The sequence below is a fragment of the Rhea americana genome, unplaced genomic scaffold, assembly GCF_003343005.1.
Source record: "Rhea americana isolate MKP2758 unplaced genomic scaffold, rheAme1 scaffold_0, whole genome shotgun sequence".
NCBI classification, from domain to species: domain Eukaryota; kingdom Metazoa; phylum Chordata; class Aves; order Rheiformes; family Rheidae; genus Rhea; species Rhea americana.
Window position 1 is genome coordinate 254426 of NW_028185037.1, and position 17570 is coordinate 271995.

A 17570-nucleotide genomic window follows, 5' to 3' on the forward strand; every position below is an offset into this window, starting at 1 on the left:
CTGAGGAAACACAAAAAATAATGTTTGCATAATAGGGAGTTGCTCCATGCTGTCAGGCTTAAGAGATAGCTACTGGTGCCTCACGTCTTGACAGTAACAGCTGACCACAGGAGCATCAGCAGAGCTGGTGGAAGCTTTAGGTCAGTATGGCAGCAACGCTGCTTTTACAGGCAGGGTGTGAGGCAACTCTTAGTCTCCTTGCGGTAAATACAGGAGATTTTCTGCCAGCAGAATATCTCCTGCCTCCCTGGGGAGGTGCAGCAGCTCCTTGCCACCATGAGAGGGACCTGGATCCCACCTTGGCTGCTGAAGTCTAACAGTTCTAGGGTGGGCAGAAATCAGCAAATGGATGCGGTGCGGAAATCTTGATTGATGAAAGATAGTGTAAAGAAACCAGACAGAAAAGAAGACCCCCCGCCCCGAACTGGGCCATTTGTGTGGCTGTGATGCTGAAGGAGGGCTGAACGGCGACTACAGGAGCCAAAAACACCTAAGTCTGGATTACAGGGAAAAAAAAAACTCTCTCTGAATTAAAACTGCAAGTCAAAAGAATCAGCAAAAGATCAACAGTGTGAATCAGATACAGATTAGGGTCAGTTCCTGGGGGACAATTTCCTGCCCCTCTTTAGATCATTTTTCAGCTGTTCTTTTCTGTCTGAGAGGCCTGGAAAGCGTCTCATATTTATTGGGCTTTCAAAGATTTTGTGAAATCTAGTCAGAGGGAGAAAAACATCGCACATAATACTAGTCACCAGGCTTTCCCTGTCTCAGGACTTTCTGCTCACATCTCAGCTCACAGCTATTTCAAAGCATTTCTGGATCTGGAAGCACACCATAAAAGCACAGGCCTGTTTATGTGCACAAAGTTATTTTCTGTGTGCTTCACAGGCTACTGAGGAGCTGTGCAAGGTTTTGTGCGCACACACTGCCTACACACACACTCCTACGCACCATCTCTCTCTCTCTAGTACTCGTTAATATTTTTCGGACTGGAAGTCTTCAGCAATTTCTTTTCTCCTTCTACGGGAAAGGAAAATTTTCCCCTAATTGTTTAATTTTCACTGTAACAATCTCACTGCAGTATTCAGCCATTATCAGCTAGAAATTCAAATTGAAGCTACATGCAAGCTCTTCGTGCTTGTGGTAGAGCGAGAGGGAAGCTGCTGTGACAGATGTCATTTTGACCGAGCCCAACTAATGAGGAAAACTTTTGCAACTCCTAACAGAAAGGTTAAGCTCCGCATGGACTTTGAGGAAGAGAAGCTCTCCTGATTTCCTCAGGTTTAGCACAGGAGCTTTTATAACTTCTGAGAGGTTTAGGAAACCATTTCCAGKGAGAGAGCACGACGGGACAGCTTCTTCTCGGCAGTACTCGCTCCCTCGGTACCGTACCGGGGGAGCTGCTCTCTCAGCTGCCCCTGGGTCTACAGAACTCACAAAGCCCTAATGCTTTAAAACCATTTGCCAAGGCTTAAATACACAAATAAAGGGAAAACATGCAAAAAATGTCCTCGTATGTTCACAGGAGACACGCATTTTCTGTCTCACTTGATACTCTGCATGTTATTATTAAATAACAAAACTAAATTAAATAACCATCTTGAACTTCCCTGCCCAGTTATTTGATGGTTAAAGCCATTACTTGAGCTTTGCATTTAGATGTGCATTAGCCTGTTACTGCTTGTATTTAAACAGGGATTTCAGATTAGACAGGAAAATATGTCAAAAGGGGAAACCGTTTTTAAAAAGTGTTAATCCTCTCAGGTTTTCAGCATGTGACTTAGAAGTCTAAAGCAAGATGTTTGCCTGGAGATTTTTAGGCTTAATCTACTTCCAGAATGTTCGTCGTTACTTAAAAAGAAATTAAAAAATTGGTCCATATCTAGGAAACAAAGACACTGACAGAAGCTTCTGTTAATCTTGAACTCCTGACCCAAAGGTGCAGGGCCAAATTGTTTCATGCTTCATCTGTCTGTCCACTGACGACAACATCACTTGTTTCAGATATTAATCCAGTAAAAAAATATGTGGAGAATTCAAATAACTTTTCCTGCTTATTAAATTCATGTTTCTAGTTGGCAGCCCTCATACTGTATTTTGTATGAACACCACACATCAAACAATGCGTATCACTGGGAAATTCATTCCCTCCCCGTGCAGCACTCCCCGACCCTCTCTGGCAGTAAAGTCACGTAGAAAACATCTTGGTAACAATTAATTTAATAAGCCGTTTTGAACCCACTTGTGTGTTAATAGTCCCTTAATTTCAAAGCAGAGCAAGTTTTTAATCTAGAATACTCAGGGCTAGATACCCACCACATCAGAACGTGGTGGCAAGTACCCTTGACATGAGAGGAAACAAGAAAATTACAGCAACAATTACAGAAGTATATCCTCCCGCGGCTCATGTTAACATTGCCAAATCCATGTATAAATCAGTACCAACTATTCACAGAATGTACCTGTCAGCAATATACTATGCGACATATGGCTCTACTTAATCAAATATACAATTCCATTTTTTCAACTGAGAATATTCCTTCAAGGCACAGGGTAGTCAGTCAGTCAGTCACACTGAGATGTGGTTTAAAACATTTAAATATTTATGCACCATATTTTATTTATATGTGTAACTATGTCTGCRAGACCTTTTCTTTTTAATTCTAAGAGGAAACTGACCTTTCTGAAAGCCATTTTGCAGTAGTTGCCACACATGTCTTAGATGAGGGACTGGTACTATTTCAGAAATATTTTGGGCTTAAAAAGCCTACCAAGGACTCTCTTATACTTTCTATGTTTGTTTTTTATTAAAAGCATTGTTCAAAATATGACAAAAAACAGAAATTGGAGCTACAAAGATTTTTGTTCACATTGATATTTGAGCCAGCTGTAAAGATTTAAATCACACTAGATCTTGTTTTATGAATGTCCTTTTGCAACAAGAAAACCATGGAATGCCCTTAAAAAAGAATTTTTTGATATAAAACAGATGTTTTATCCTTTTTTGGAGGCTTTGTTATTGTAGTGCCATGATAGGTAATTAATTCCCAGGCTCCACATGGGTCTTCAGGCAGATGAAGAGAATGATTTGATTTCAAGGCTATATTGGAGTAGGGGAATTACAGGCCTTCGAGGGGTCATTGCAGAAGCAAGGTTCTTTATGCTGAGGCTGGCTTCAGCCGTTAATACTGCCTGTACAGAGTGTAATGTGAAACTAGTGTTGAACTTCAATAAAGATAGCAGTAGTAGCTGGAAACAATATGCTCTACTGCTTAGAATGAGCTGTTCTTACATCGTTCACCTTTTTATGAATTAACAGAATAGTGTGCATTTCAAGACCAAGATTCTGATTACTCCAATATAAATCCATGTCCTTTCACTGTAACTCAAACAGTACAGGGCGCATTTGCCTTCTCAGCATTCACCATCTCCTAATTTTCATTGCTATGATGGAATTAATGTTTACTAGTAAAAAGACTTCTAGTATGAATTTAATCTTCTACATCCTGCAATTGTTTTAATGAATTCAGTTGGTATCCAATTTTGTTATTAARTTAATCATTATAGTTACAAAACATATTTTTTAATCACTATTGTATTTGCATACCTGCTGCCAAGCTTGAACCGCTGTATTTAGAGAATGAATTGCATATTGGCCAAAGTTGATGAAAATGGGGTCCACCATTACTGTGCTGTCCAACAATCTTCCTTCTGTACTCCTGGAAAGAGCAATCTGCCCCCAGATTTTGAAAGGCTTCACAACACTTTGCATTGTCACATTTCGGCACTCCAAAAGTTTGCAGTCGGCTTGAGTTGAAAACTGGATCTCCTGGAACATTGACTCATCACTCCATTGACGAAGATATACGTGAGGCTCATCAAAGGAAATTATCATGTATTCTAGTTCGGAGGGCATGCTCTTATCAGATATAAATGGCTGAAGAAACTTTGGTGGTGCTGAAAATGAAAAGAACAAACAAGACTAGACTAGAACATCACTATTCACAGATTGTGTGTTTCGACAAATTATGTTTTAACTGGAAGCTGCTCATACATATGATCAAAACATGTAAAATTCATAGAAGAGTTGACATGTTTGAAATCTGAAGTTAATGCTGTACATACCATTCATTACATGTAAAACAGAACTGTGATTAACAGTAGCTGCAAACAAAAGTAAACATAAAACAGAAATCTTTTCATGGTAAAGACAGCAGCCAGCCAAAATGTTTTACCAACACTGTGCACAATATTTTTAGCCTGTCAACTACTTGAAGCAGAGGCCATACTTTTTAGAAAATTTTTAGTACAGTACATGTTCATGAAGTTCCACACATAACACAGTATGAATACAATAAAAATTAACAATATAACATTTGTTGAAATGTAATTGTGCAGTCTAACAGGCTCCACAATGAAAATTTTGCTGCCATTAGCAAAGTATTCAAGACCACAAACCCACTGAGAAGCAACATATTGCCCCCAAAATATGAGAAATTAAAAAAAACAACATCATGATACTAATGTATGATAAACCTATCAAAAGGATTTTAGCATGTTCACTAAGTCTCAGTCCTGCAAAGTAATGAGCACTATGGCAGCAGAAACTGCAAAGCATGTATACCACTTGTGTAACATAAAGCACATGWCTATTTCCACTGATGTTATTATTTATGTCGCTGGGACCACTCACATGCTTAAAATTAGCATACGCTCAAGTGCTCTACAGATCTGGAATGAAAATGCTCATTATTTTCCAGGATCAAGCCCTATTATTCTACAAAAGTGTAATGGATACAGTAAGTTTTCTGCTCTTTTCATGTATTAGGTAACACAACAGAGCCCCGAAACTTAAGGTCTTTAGGTGCTGTAACAAGAACAACAGCAGCATTAACATAAACTCAGTTGTTGAACAAGGAAACAGCTGGGTTCGACTCTAATTTGATTTTTGCTTTTTCCAGTATGTAGTTTTAAAGCTCTAGCATCTGGACTTGGAATGTATTAGCCAGGAAGATTATGTGCTGATAGAGGTAGCTGATACAAAACTAATTACTTCTTAGAGGTTGAGTGTCAATCTTGGTATGATTTGATACTGAATATAATACTTGCAGAAAAACAAAAACTACTCATGAAGAAAGCTGGTCCTGTAAATATTATCTAAGACCTTTGCTCATCTTCCATGCAGAGCATTCTGGGCATTTGAAAAYTGGACAATAATTTAAAGATCTCTTGGAATGTATTTGCCATTAATGCAATGACAGAGAGTACTGAACAAAAACAGATGTAGCTCCAGAAGTGATCACAATCGAAATAACAGTTAAATCTGCAGTTCTCAGAGCTCTTCCAAGGCATTCTTACTAAGGGAGTTGCAAAATCTTCAAATATTTTAATAGCACTGTTAATATGCTGGAAAATTTGAAAGACTGACTCATTTACTAGGATGGCTCAAAAATCAAGTGGCACCTGCTATCAGTAATCAGACTAAGGAAACTGAACTGCTTCTACAGTTACCCATTCCCGAGGGAGGAAGGGGGGCTGATCAGCCAGCCACCTTGCTTTTCGTATGTATGCTCTTGCTACACAGAACAGTTTTACCCTGAAGTCTGTACCAGTGGTGGCTCTGGGTAATCACTTATTTCAGGAATGGCTGTTTGAATGAAGAAATGGGGACTACAGGTAGCAAACTAACAATCTAGTAGTACAAAGGAACCATATGCTTTTCTTATTCTACACAAAGCAATACATACCTGCTCCTAGTTGATCAAGATGATGGCAGAGATGGACTTCCAAATAAGTAAACTGGACCAACATGCTAAGTGACGGCACAAACCAAGGAGTAAAACAGGAGTCAACCCTGGTACAGGCTGCTAATGCTGTAGGAGTTACAAGCTGATCGCATGCACTTTGTGAGCCAGATTCACTTTCTGAGCTGTGGAAGATAGATAAGGAAGCGGTAGTTCAGCAGTTCCAGGATTTTATCACTTTACAGTAGGATGTGACCTCGTGCCATGTTGGTTTTCTGACACAGCCAATGTCATTGTTTTATTCCACGTTTAACTGTTAATGTTACCATACCTATTTTTTCCCAAGCAGAACAGATTGCAATCTGACTGCTTTTATCACAGTGCACTTCTAGTTTGCTAACTGAAAAACCAGAACCAAAAAATCAAAGCAGGCTTAGAGAAAATGAAAAAAATAAATATCTGTTATATTTAACTATTGATACAGCTAAAAAAACTCCACTACCGTTATTAAAGCTATAAGATTGATCTGAAAGCTAATTTTGTCAAGAAAATGATTTTTTCATTTTAAGGAAACCAACTCACAACCATCCTATTCTCAAACCCTGTTGCTACCAGCTGTTTTTCCTCTGTCCTTCTCATTCTACAGTCATCATTTAAGAAAAATTTCTGTAGTGTTATAAGCTCAGCCTGGAACCTTTTACTAACACATATTACAGCATAGTAACTATACACTTAAAATGCCACCCCACTGATTTTTTTTCCTAGCAGCATTTCTGACCCCATTACTATTTCCAAGCATTATCTTTCAGTCTCTTGAGAGAAACTAACACTACATCACAATCCTATAGGTTGCTACGACACCATTGAAGTACAAATAAACTTTCTAAATTAAGCCAAATCTATCATTAATGTTTCTCATTCTCACTCCTTAGCAATTTGGCACTAAAGAATTTCAGTTTAAAAGCATTGGCTTGACTTAAGACCTGAAAACTAAGTCTTGCCCATAGTCAAATATAGCTTTTTTTCCCGAAAACAAAATTTAAATCAGGGTTAAGTAAGGCCTACCTATCACTTTTTCAGAAAATAAATGATCTCTTTAATGAACTGCAAACAGATTTGGATTTATATTTTAAAGACATTTTAAATTCAAGTACCAGTTTAAATTCAAACGTTGCCTTTCAGATCAACATTTTATGATTTTAATGCCAAATTTTTCATCCTTGCATGTGTAAGTTTGGAAAATCATGTACAGATACAGAGTTGTTCAAAATGTACAGCTGCAAATGTGTGAAATTCTATGAACGGGTATATACATCAGTATTATTGTGTGTTACTATAATTAACTAGTATGATATTTATTTATAGAGATTAAATCCCACTTTAAATTTGTGGACATAAATTAAATTACTTGTGTAGCAGTAAAACTCAACTAAAGATAAGCTAATTATCAAAACATCAGGACAGGATATAAAGCATGGAGTAGCTTGGTGAAGGATGAAAGACAGACCCCTTGATCACATTTTTTAGTTGCTTTTCTATATTTCTTCAACCTCGTCAAATTGCCTGTTCACATTTCAAAAACAGTGTCATTGGTATTTGGTGAACTGGCATCTTTGGAAATAAAATTATTCTTTGTGTTCACATGTTAAAAAGTATATGAGACTGGACTAGAGTCAGAAAATGAGATGCTTTTCTTGGTTCTGTCCAGGATGTTCCTCAGTTTCCTAGAACATAGCTTGGAGCTGTTTCCAGTAACCACCAAAATTCAAATGTTGATTTGGACCAGTAACTACTTTTGAATCTGTGAAACTGGTTAGTTCCCTGAGGATAACTTACAAAATTGTGACAATTTTAGCTCTTTATGTTTTGATTAGAAACAGAAGTGCAGAGATGTATACAATGAAAACAGAAAAAAGGGAGTGAAAGCAAAAGTTAACCAAACTATGAAGCATTAAAAACAAAAAATCACACTTTGATATCCTGAATTAGGTTTCAATTTGTAGGAACAGCTATAAGACTCACTGCACTAAAAAGGATGGGCTCTTATTTCTGAAATTTGAGCCTTAATCTGAAATTAATCATGAGAAGGGAAATACAATGGGGATCTTTTCCTTACTGTTTTCTGATCTGCACAGATTTTGTGGAGGTATTATTATTTTATCTGTGAAAAGGTCCATTTGATTTCTTTTCCACATGGAAACYGTACCTGGAATTACAGTCCCAGTGTTGTTATGAAAATAACAACCTGTCACAATATAAAATATACCAACGCTAAAAGTGACTTTGTAGCAGCATCCAAATTGCTATAGTATCACATTTAAGAAAGAACTGTAATATGAGATTGTAATATTGAGTGAATAATTTTTTATTTAATTACCACAACTATTTTCCCCTTTTACCTTCTGTAGAACACAAAAGGCAAAYGCACAGTCCTTCCTTATGTGCCATACACAAACAGAAAATAAAGCAGTGTTATCTGAAAGTTCAGGAAACAGTCTATTAAGTGTTGGTGAACAAAAGCTGAAGCATTGATATCACAAAAGTAGATCTGATTGCAAAATCAAAACTTGTACATGAAATGGTTATGATAGCACAAAAACCCTATATTCTTTTGGCTGTTCGAGAGCTACTAATTAAGTGGGGACCACGTGCAACTTTTCAGCTGAGGAGAAAAGGAACTTACTGTTTTGTGTTTGGCACAATATACTGAGGAAAGGGTGCAGTAAAACCAGAGGAAATTCTAAATACCAACAAAACTGACTTAAATAGCAGGTTTTTTTTTTAATCCCATGAAGGACAAGAATTTTTGAAATGGAAAGTACCTACACTGTAAGTCATTATATATTACAAAATATGATAAATTCACATTATGCAAAGTGGTTCAGGCTAAATATGTGTCAACTGGGAACAATGACTTAACAGTGACCTGCATTATTCTTGTTATTCTAAGAGTGGAATATTTAAATCAAAACTGCCATTTGTGATGAAATTTCGACATGGGAAAACATCCACTGGGAAGCAGAATGAGACCACTTAACTCTTCTAATTTATCATTTAAATACTGGTCTGCATCCAAATCATTAGATGTCAAAATCCAGGACATTAACACTTTGAATAAGAGCTAAAACAATTAGCAATAAATGTGATCATGTTTTCTCACTTTTTTTTTTTTTTAAAAAGTAGCAATTTAACGCTTATTCAAATGTTTTTGTACTTGTTTTACATTTTGCCAAATTTGAAGATGTTTCTTTTAAGGCATTTTGTATAATTATTTCACATTCTTATGTCAGTAATTATAAAAATGCTGTTTACATAACACAAGAGATGCATGAATATATGTAATGCAAMCCATTTAAACAAAAAACAGTAAGCCCTTCCCTACCAAAGTGGGGAGAGATTTTAGTGTCCCATCAGCCAAACACAGCCCTAAATTAAAGCCATTTTGATTACAATTTGCTAATCCTGCAAAATGGACATTTAACCTATAAAAATAATTTATTCTATGATCAAGTAATTTTCTTCTAATACCCTACTTTAAGATTTTCCATGAACAGTGATTTTGCCATATATGATTCTTTCTGTAGCTACTATATTAAATCCTCAAAGGGATAATGAATTATTTAACTTAGGACTTCATATTTGTTCATTCATGAATGCCCACTCAAACCTTATTCATTCACTGAGAAATGGTCTGAATGGTCTGAAATAAATGATCTACGCATATATACATACATATTATGTCCAAAACCAGATAGCGCCATGATTTTTATAATTCTGATTGCTTCTTGACCAATCTCAAAAAAAGTTTGCATATCACAGGATTTCGATCATARTATCTTTGAATATTCTTATAGTCATTGTGGTTGATATTGCTGTAGCTTGTCAGCTATTACTCAACATATCAGTTGGATGCACATCTTCTCACACATCAGGTTGTTTTCCTGGAATCAGCAATAAAGTACTTAAAAGACAAGGTATCAGCTCTCTAGTATTAATAATTAGCATATCATGGAAGTTACAAAACCCTCCTGCAGAATCTGAAGAAAAAAGTATTATCATTGAGCACCGTCTGCTTGCATATGACAGCTGTCAGAATCTGACCAAAATATAAGATCAAACAAAGGAAACAAACTTCAACAARACTAAGAATTTTTATACTTCAACAGTGAACTAAAATTGCTAATCAATCACATACAGTCCCAGCCTGTAACTAATGTCCAATTGTCATAAGTCTCCAGGAAAACCTAGCCAGCAACCTTTATACAGTCTTCCCTTCTCATTCGGACTCCCAGACCTCTCAGCCCTGAAGTTCCTTGGTTTAACACCAGATCCTGGCTTGAAGTGCAGCTCTATCGAGTCCTCATAGCTCTCAAAGACCTTATTTATGTTAAGCGTTCCTGCTTGAGSAACAAGCCTATAGCAGTGGGTATTTACAGGAATGGAGGAAACTCTCTCTCTCAAAAAAAAAAAGTGGGTGTTTTTTTGGTCAAGTAGGTTACAGTACTTTAGGGTGCTTGGGCACAACAAAATATCCATACTGAATGCAATACGTTCATCTGATGGGAGACAAGGCTTCAGCTTCAGTAAAGCTTCCCTCAACTTCCCTCTTTCTTTTGTTCATTGATTTTCAAATAACACTTCAGGAACACAGCACTTGTTCTTTACTGCTTTTTTTCTTCCTGATATCCCTATCCTAAAAGCTGCTAATATTTTGGTAATTCCTGCTTTTTTAGTTGCAATTTTTTAAATAGACACACAAATCTGGAGGACATACTATGTCTAATTTCTCTGCTGTGGACACTATGATTGTCCTCCTCRGAGTCTCCTAGTACCTCAAGGTCATTCAGATACTTTTTACCCAGTTAAATCTTGACACCTGGATACCTCTGAGGATGTTCACCATTCAGCAGCAGGCCTGCAGCCTCCCAGCTGAAAACTCAGAATTTAGACCTTCTAGGCAGATGAATTTGTGGTTTGCTATAAAATGTTTCTGATGTTAATCACAGTCCAAACTGCTTCATTACATTTTAAAATTACTCGTATTTCATTTTAATCCTACCTTTGTTCTTAATGATTACTACTCCTTAGCCTCTGTATTACAGTTCCCTGTACAAAACATTACATATAGTGAACTCTATTTGAGCAGAAAATAGTAAACATGATTATAGTGTCAAATGCCTCGATGAAAAACAATCTACTACATTTCACTACTTCATTTTCAGTTCCCACCGAGTTCACATTTCTGTGGTGTTAAGCTGACCAGGAAGGTAATTTTGCCAAGGTCCCACATTCAGAGGAATTAACCTTGTCTAAAACACTTAACTTCTCAATGATGAAAATGCATTCTTTCACAATTAGCATCAAGAAATCTTTTCCAACCTGATACTATTAATGGAAACCAGATGTTTAATTTTCTTCATTGATTTTGTTATCCCTGGTCTTATTTCCTAATTTCTCTGAATTCTGTAGCTTCATGTACATATATGTGGATGGAACATATCCATTCAAACATGTGTTCATATACAGGCAAGAACAATCAGCAAATGCCAATGATCTAACAAGGTCATTCTGGGTTTTCTGTTATAACTATAAAAGATTAAGAAGGTCTTCAATGGCAATTCCACCGTTTTTTGTGCAGAAACTTTGCACTCATTTCTTCAAACTCTAAATATTAACCAAAATCTAATCAGTGCAAGCCAGTGAATTTGTCAGTGTACATCATTTATGAAGCTTCCAGCTGTAAACATAATGAAAAACTGTTTAAAAAATTAAATCTAAAACCTCTGTTTTTAAAAACATTGATTTAATATTTTTACTGTTAATATGGTAAGCAAACTGTGTGAAAAATAATCTAGTGCTCCTAAAGAAGTAGAATTTTGTTTAATAAACACATTTAAAATACATGCTTGGCTTCTTTTGGTCACTGGCTTGCGCTGAAAGCACAATAAAGCTTATGCATTGGGAGGGTGCATGGAAGAAGAATGTTTACTATTAATTTATAGAATAGGTTGTGCCTCAGCCTCCTTCTATTAATTAACCAAGCTTACTGTCTTGGCAGGTATGAGGTTCAGGCCATGGTCTAACTTGTTCCCTTCATCTTTCARAAATCCTTGTGTTCAGAAAGTTTGATGAATATGATACTACCAGCATCCATATAAATCTAAGAGAGAGCTCTTTTTGYCCACATGCCATACACTTGTGTGAAGGTCAGCTACAATCTGAACTTCATTTAAGACCAGCTACTCTTACCATATATGAAAACAATATCTTATTTCCTAAGTCTCCTGAATAAGATCTCTCAAGAGTGTAGCATTAGATTACTGTTTTTCTCTCCTCCTTTCAAAATTACCTTTGGTCGTCAGGCACGTTCTGACTGCTGTTCAGGACAATCCTCCAAAGATCTGAGGCTATGAGCTCCTTCTGATCACTCACAAGGTTGATACTGGGCAGCTGTAGTTCACAGACTTTGCTTTCTGATAGACTGAATTCCCGGAATGCAACAAATGATTTCTGAAGCTCATCCCAGTACTCCAAGCTGCAAGGAATCTGAGATGAAAAGGAGATGTCAGAATTACTTTATGTTTCCCCACAAATATAATGAGATTTACTGTACACATTAAAAGTGTAGAACTAACTAACTAAACTAAATAAAAGTAAGTTGTCATACAGAAAATCAGAATTTCACTCATACGCGTTCTGTGCTGTCTCCACTTAAATGGTTTTTAGAATTTCATTGCAGTATATTACTTTGAAGTTGCTCTTACTAGGTACAGAAATAGCTTTGTGTTCCATAGTACCCAGAAATACCAAAGACAATGCAGCTAATCATTATTTATATTATGCAGTCAAAAATCCCATCAGATGTCATTACAGCCTGGTATCAAGTACATTTTAATCACCATAAAATATTTTTGTTTGAACTAGTACATTTAATTTTATTACATAACAAAATATCTACTTATTAAATACCCACTTATTAATTCCCTTATTAAAATAATTTAAAGATTCAGAGGAAAAATGACAATGGGCATGTGGATGGCCAACACACACACAAAAATCTTGGGACAAATTAYAAAGTACTTGTAAACACATGACCTCTTCTTTCATGCAATATGCTATCTATCTAGACAATGTGTGGTTTAAAAATCTAAAATCAAATGAATACATAGTAGCTGCAGTTTAATCACATGCYTAAAGTTAAGTTTGTAAATAACCCACTTTGAATATGCCTGGATACACCACTGAACAGGGGAGAATGCCATTAGAGATATTTCTAAACCATATAGAAAAAATTTCTAAGAAAAACATAGATTTTAAAGGAATGTGTCTTATGTCTTCTCTTATCATTACAGCATGAAAGTGAATGACAGTATGAAACTAAAATAAATGCAAGCTCAGTAAGATATGAAAATTTCATAGTTAAGCACAGAAATCCACAGCTATGGTACTCATACATATCTGATAATTATTAAAAATCAAGTCGACAGAAAAAAATAGTAAAAAATTCATGTGTTCACGTGTATGTGCTAATCCTGTTTTTATGAGTGTGTGCATGTATACACAAATAACAAGGAAAAAGGTAGGAATGTGGTAGAGACGTAAGTAAATCTAGATATAGCTTAAAAAAAAGGCTCTATGAACTTTTCAAATTTTTCCCTTGTTACTCAGTAAGCGCTATACTGCACATGGAGGCAAAGGCAGGCTGATTAATTATCAGGAATGAAGGTTAAGAAGTAAAATTCAAGGATCTCAGTTGATCAAGTTGAGGAGGGCAGAGGAACATAAATAATCTCCACCAAAGATCTGTGAAAGAACTAACAYGTGGAACCATAGAGCCTGAAACATAGATTTTTACTGCATCTGCCAAGTCCGAGTGATACCCGAAGACTGAGGAGAGCAACCACAGTGACTATTTTTAAGGTCAGGAGGGAAAAAAGGTATCTGATAACTGCAAGCAAAACACTCTGATGCCAGTAACATCTATAACGTACAGGAGGATAGGAATATCAATCAGGAAGGCCTACATACTTCTGAAGGCTGGAGTCAAAGAGACTGGAATCGATTTAACATTGAAGAGTGCAAGTCATATTTGTAAAGACAGAAAGACATCTGGTTGTAAGCTGCATATTCATTTGAAAACAGTGAAGGGAAACATGCCAGTGTCTACTGGAAAATTATGAGACAGGATGACAACGCCTCAGAAAGCAAACGTGATCCTGAGAGACATCAGGTGAGATAATTCCCAAAGAGATGGACAAACACCGACCTGTGTAAGACACCGGTGGGGCCTCACCTGGAACGTCGCATGCGTTTCTGATTATCCAYGTTAAACGTATTAATTCACACTGGAATCAATGCAGAGTTGAGAGGACTAAATGAAGCAAAGAGCTGCAAAGGAACATGACTGCTCTATCTAGACACCTCAGGACATAAACAGGAGATAGTCGAAGAGGGCTATCAAAACTGCATCAAAGCTGAGTTACTCTGTGAATAAAAGCGTAAGGCTAGAAACCAGAAGAGAGGGAGGCTCTAGGGCAGCCTTCTCAAGCCYGGCAGCAGGAGCCAGGAGAACTGGTTTTAGGAGGAACCTTCATTCGTTAGTACAAYGGAGACAGCAACCAGCATCCCAGCAACCAGCTGGGAGGATGCTGGGCTTGGTGACCCAGGAACGTGCTTGGTCCTGTGCTCCTAACTGCACAGTGGCACTCYGCAGCAACAACGCTGTCACGGAACAGTACTTAACCGTGTTTGTAGCCATGTTTCAAGGTCACGCTGTATTTCTTTTTGTTCTTAGTGGCACTATGGAGTTGGATTAAGACTGTTTCGGTAATTCAGCACACACAGATTTTGCAAGAACTTCTCAGCRCTGAATTCCTTTAGCTTTTAATGTCTGTTGACGAACGCACAGAACTGCAGTATCTCTGTAAGGTTAACACAGGGAAATTTCCCTGTGTTCATTACAGACATTTAAACAGCAACTTCCATCGCCTGCTGTATTTCACGCTACGTTGCGGAGTCATTCACACTCATTCACTTCTTTCTTTAATGCTCCTCAGTCCCCAGTGTTGATAAATCATGCGATTTATCATTGCATACTGGTCTGCATCATTTCTAAAAAAACTGCAGCCTTTCATGGTTGCACAAGTACTTCTGAAATTACGACATGCACTCAAACAGCAAATGGAATTCAAAATGTAAACATTACTGCATATTTCTAAATTTCAGTCTTTAAAATATTCTTGAGATTTTTTAGGAGTCTGATCAATATTTTTGAATACTGAGTGTGGCATTGTGTTTCCCACTGCATATCAATGTTTAYCTTTTATATATCCTTAGCATTATTATTATCATTTTTTTTGTCAGTGCCTTTAAAAGGTATGCTTTTAAAGGTATTATTTAGGATTCTTGGGTTTTTTTAGATTGTATCTCACAATAAAGCATTTTTTTTTCAACATGGAAGGAAAATAATGTCTCTGTAGAGACAATCTCACAARATTGGACCAGAAAGTCATTTTAAAAGTAGCTAAGCAAGATAATAAATTCTATTTCCACTAAGATTAATGAGCTGGAAGAACAAGTTAAAGAGCACAATAAGAGAATTTCACAAATTGCACCACAGTCTGGAACACTTACACCTATCCACAAGGCTAGAGAAAAGTAACAGAGAGAAATTGAAAACAACAAAGACGAAAGCTAGAGAATCTGAAAAGAATCCAGAACAGATTTCATATATATATTGTTTAATCATATAAAAGAAATGCAGGTATTCAGTAGGTGGGCGATCCTGAGAAAAAGATATCAAAAATATGTGCATGTATAACATCACGGTAAAGTAAAATAACCAAATCACCAAGGCACAGAGAATTAACAGTGTCTCTTCAGGCTCTGGTAGAACCTAACAGTGCATTTCTTTTTTGGGGGACCCTTCATGATTACTCACTTCCTAAGCAAATTGTAAAGAATTTGGGACAGTACATGAACAACAACTGAACTCAGCTGTATGAGTATCCAGGAGGAACATACCACCTACCAATTAAAGCAGGCTGATAAGTAGGTTTAAAAGATTATTCCTATTTATTTTTTATAAGGAAAATTTTCCTCACTGTGTTGAGATATATTAAGAAGTGCACCAGAGCAAGATGCAATATATTTCAAGGCGTCATTTACACATTAGAGCTAAAACATCAAAAATGCASTTTACGTGATCACCTCTACTAGCAAAAGCCCATGTTTTTTGGCATTGTCCAAACTCTAAGCTAGCTGGTTTGAAGCTTGCAACAGACTTAACTGATCTAGAATCTTTGATTCCTAAATATCTAGCTTTATTTGTTCTAGGGGGTTTATTACTAATGCCTGATTTGGATAAATTCAAGGAAAGATGGTGGCTCTGGACAGTATCAACTGCCAAAAATAATAGTTGTGAAACCTTGGAAAAAGGCTATAACCCCCAAACTGAGTCATAGGCAGTGGGAATAAGTGAATTAGCTGCAAGAGAAAATTCCCCATCTGTAGAATTAAGCATAGTTTTTACATTAAAATACTTGAATAAAACCTAAGCTGTAATTCAAATAATTGCTCCCTCTTAGAAAATGCGACCACTAGGGCCGCCTCTATAAAACTAAACATTTCAGCAGCACTTCTAACCACAAACTTCTTTGCTAAGCAACAAGCACACTTCTTCAACTGACACTTCTCCATAACTTTGTCTTCTTTCCTAGCTCTCAAAAAGTTTTAATTGCAGTGATTCTATTATCCTTAAAATGCAGTACTGTACAGTCTATTTCACTTAACATGTGCATAAAACTGCTATTTAAATATGGGCTCAGACCTAACCAAGAATCTCCAAATTCAGTTTTGCAAGAAAACCACATACTATGCTACACTCTTAGAAGAAGGATTATGGCAATAGGGAGCAAAGCATCTGTCAAATTCTCTTTTCAGCAGCATTAACAACAGGTATCTAAAGCAGAAGTGAACAGCTACATGGAATCAGCATGAGGTCTATGTACTTACAATAAAAACTGTTAAAAAATAAAGAAATTTTAAACAAAGAAGTTACAGTGTTTGGAAGATCCTCCTTTTTCTCTTTACCTCTGTAGACTGCAGACATAAGAGGTCTGAAAACTGGGTGGCACTGCTCAGATTAAGAATAAAAATGATGTATTAATAAATTCTGTTAGGAATAACCAAAGCAGTTGTCTCTGCCTGACAGTTACAGTTCTGTCCCCTGCAAGTACAGAAAGAAAAAACTCTGCTGAAACCGACTTTTATGAGCATGCATGTCTATTCTCCATGAATCTCTCTCATCAGTCAACTGTAAGTTTAAGAAAAAAAAATCTTCATACATACTACACTTACATAGACACTACAGGAAATCACTTCTGTGCACATATATGGACTCTACAAATAGAATCTGGCTCAGTTTGAGCAGATCTGAAATTTAAATCACATACATCTCATAAAAAAAAAAACACAAAACAAAAACTTTCAAACCTGCATTCTTCAAGTCATTCCCCAAACATCTGTTAATCTATCAGCAAGACACTACTAATAACCAACATAAAGTATTTCCATTAAYGCACTGCAATCATATATATTGTATCATACAATGTCTGTACTAGAATCATTTATTTCCTATGAGGAAATTAGAGTTCAAGAATTGCTCCAGAATCTGTTAACATTATGTTACATATTAGTATTTTTATCCATGTGCTGTACACCCTACTGACCATACGGCTGTTCCTTAAGTGTTCCTCACTTAAAGTTATGTGTAATAATAGGACAAGATGGGAAAGAAATCATTTTCGATCCATGTGTGCTTTATAA

General features: G+C 36.5%; 1 protein-coding gene across 7 annotated transcripts in view; it reads right to left on the minus strand.

The window, feature by feature from the left end:
- The window catches only part of VPS13B (vacuolar protein sorting 13 homolog B), a 464422-nt gene that overhangs the window by 51738 nt on the left and 395114 nt on the right, over positions 1-17570 (minus strand). For all 7 annotated transcript variants that reach the window (XM_085301417.1, XM_085301642.1, XM_085301811.1 and 4 more), the window contains 3 exons: positions 12094-12290; positions 5748-5929; positions 3608-3957 (listed from right to left, as the gene is read on the minus strand). In XM_085301417.1, the coding sequence (XP_085157543.1) occupies positions 3608-3957; positions 5748-5929; positions 12094-12290 (729 nt within the window). The remainder of the gene's footprint in view (positions 1-3607; positions 3958-5747; positions 5930-12093; positions 12291-17570) is intronic.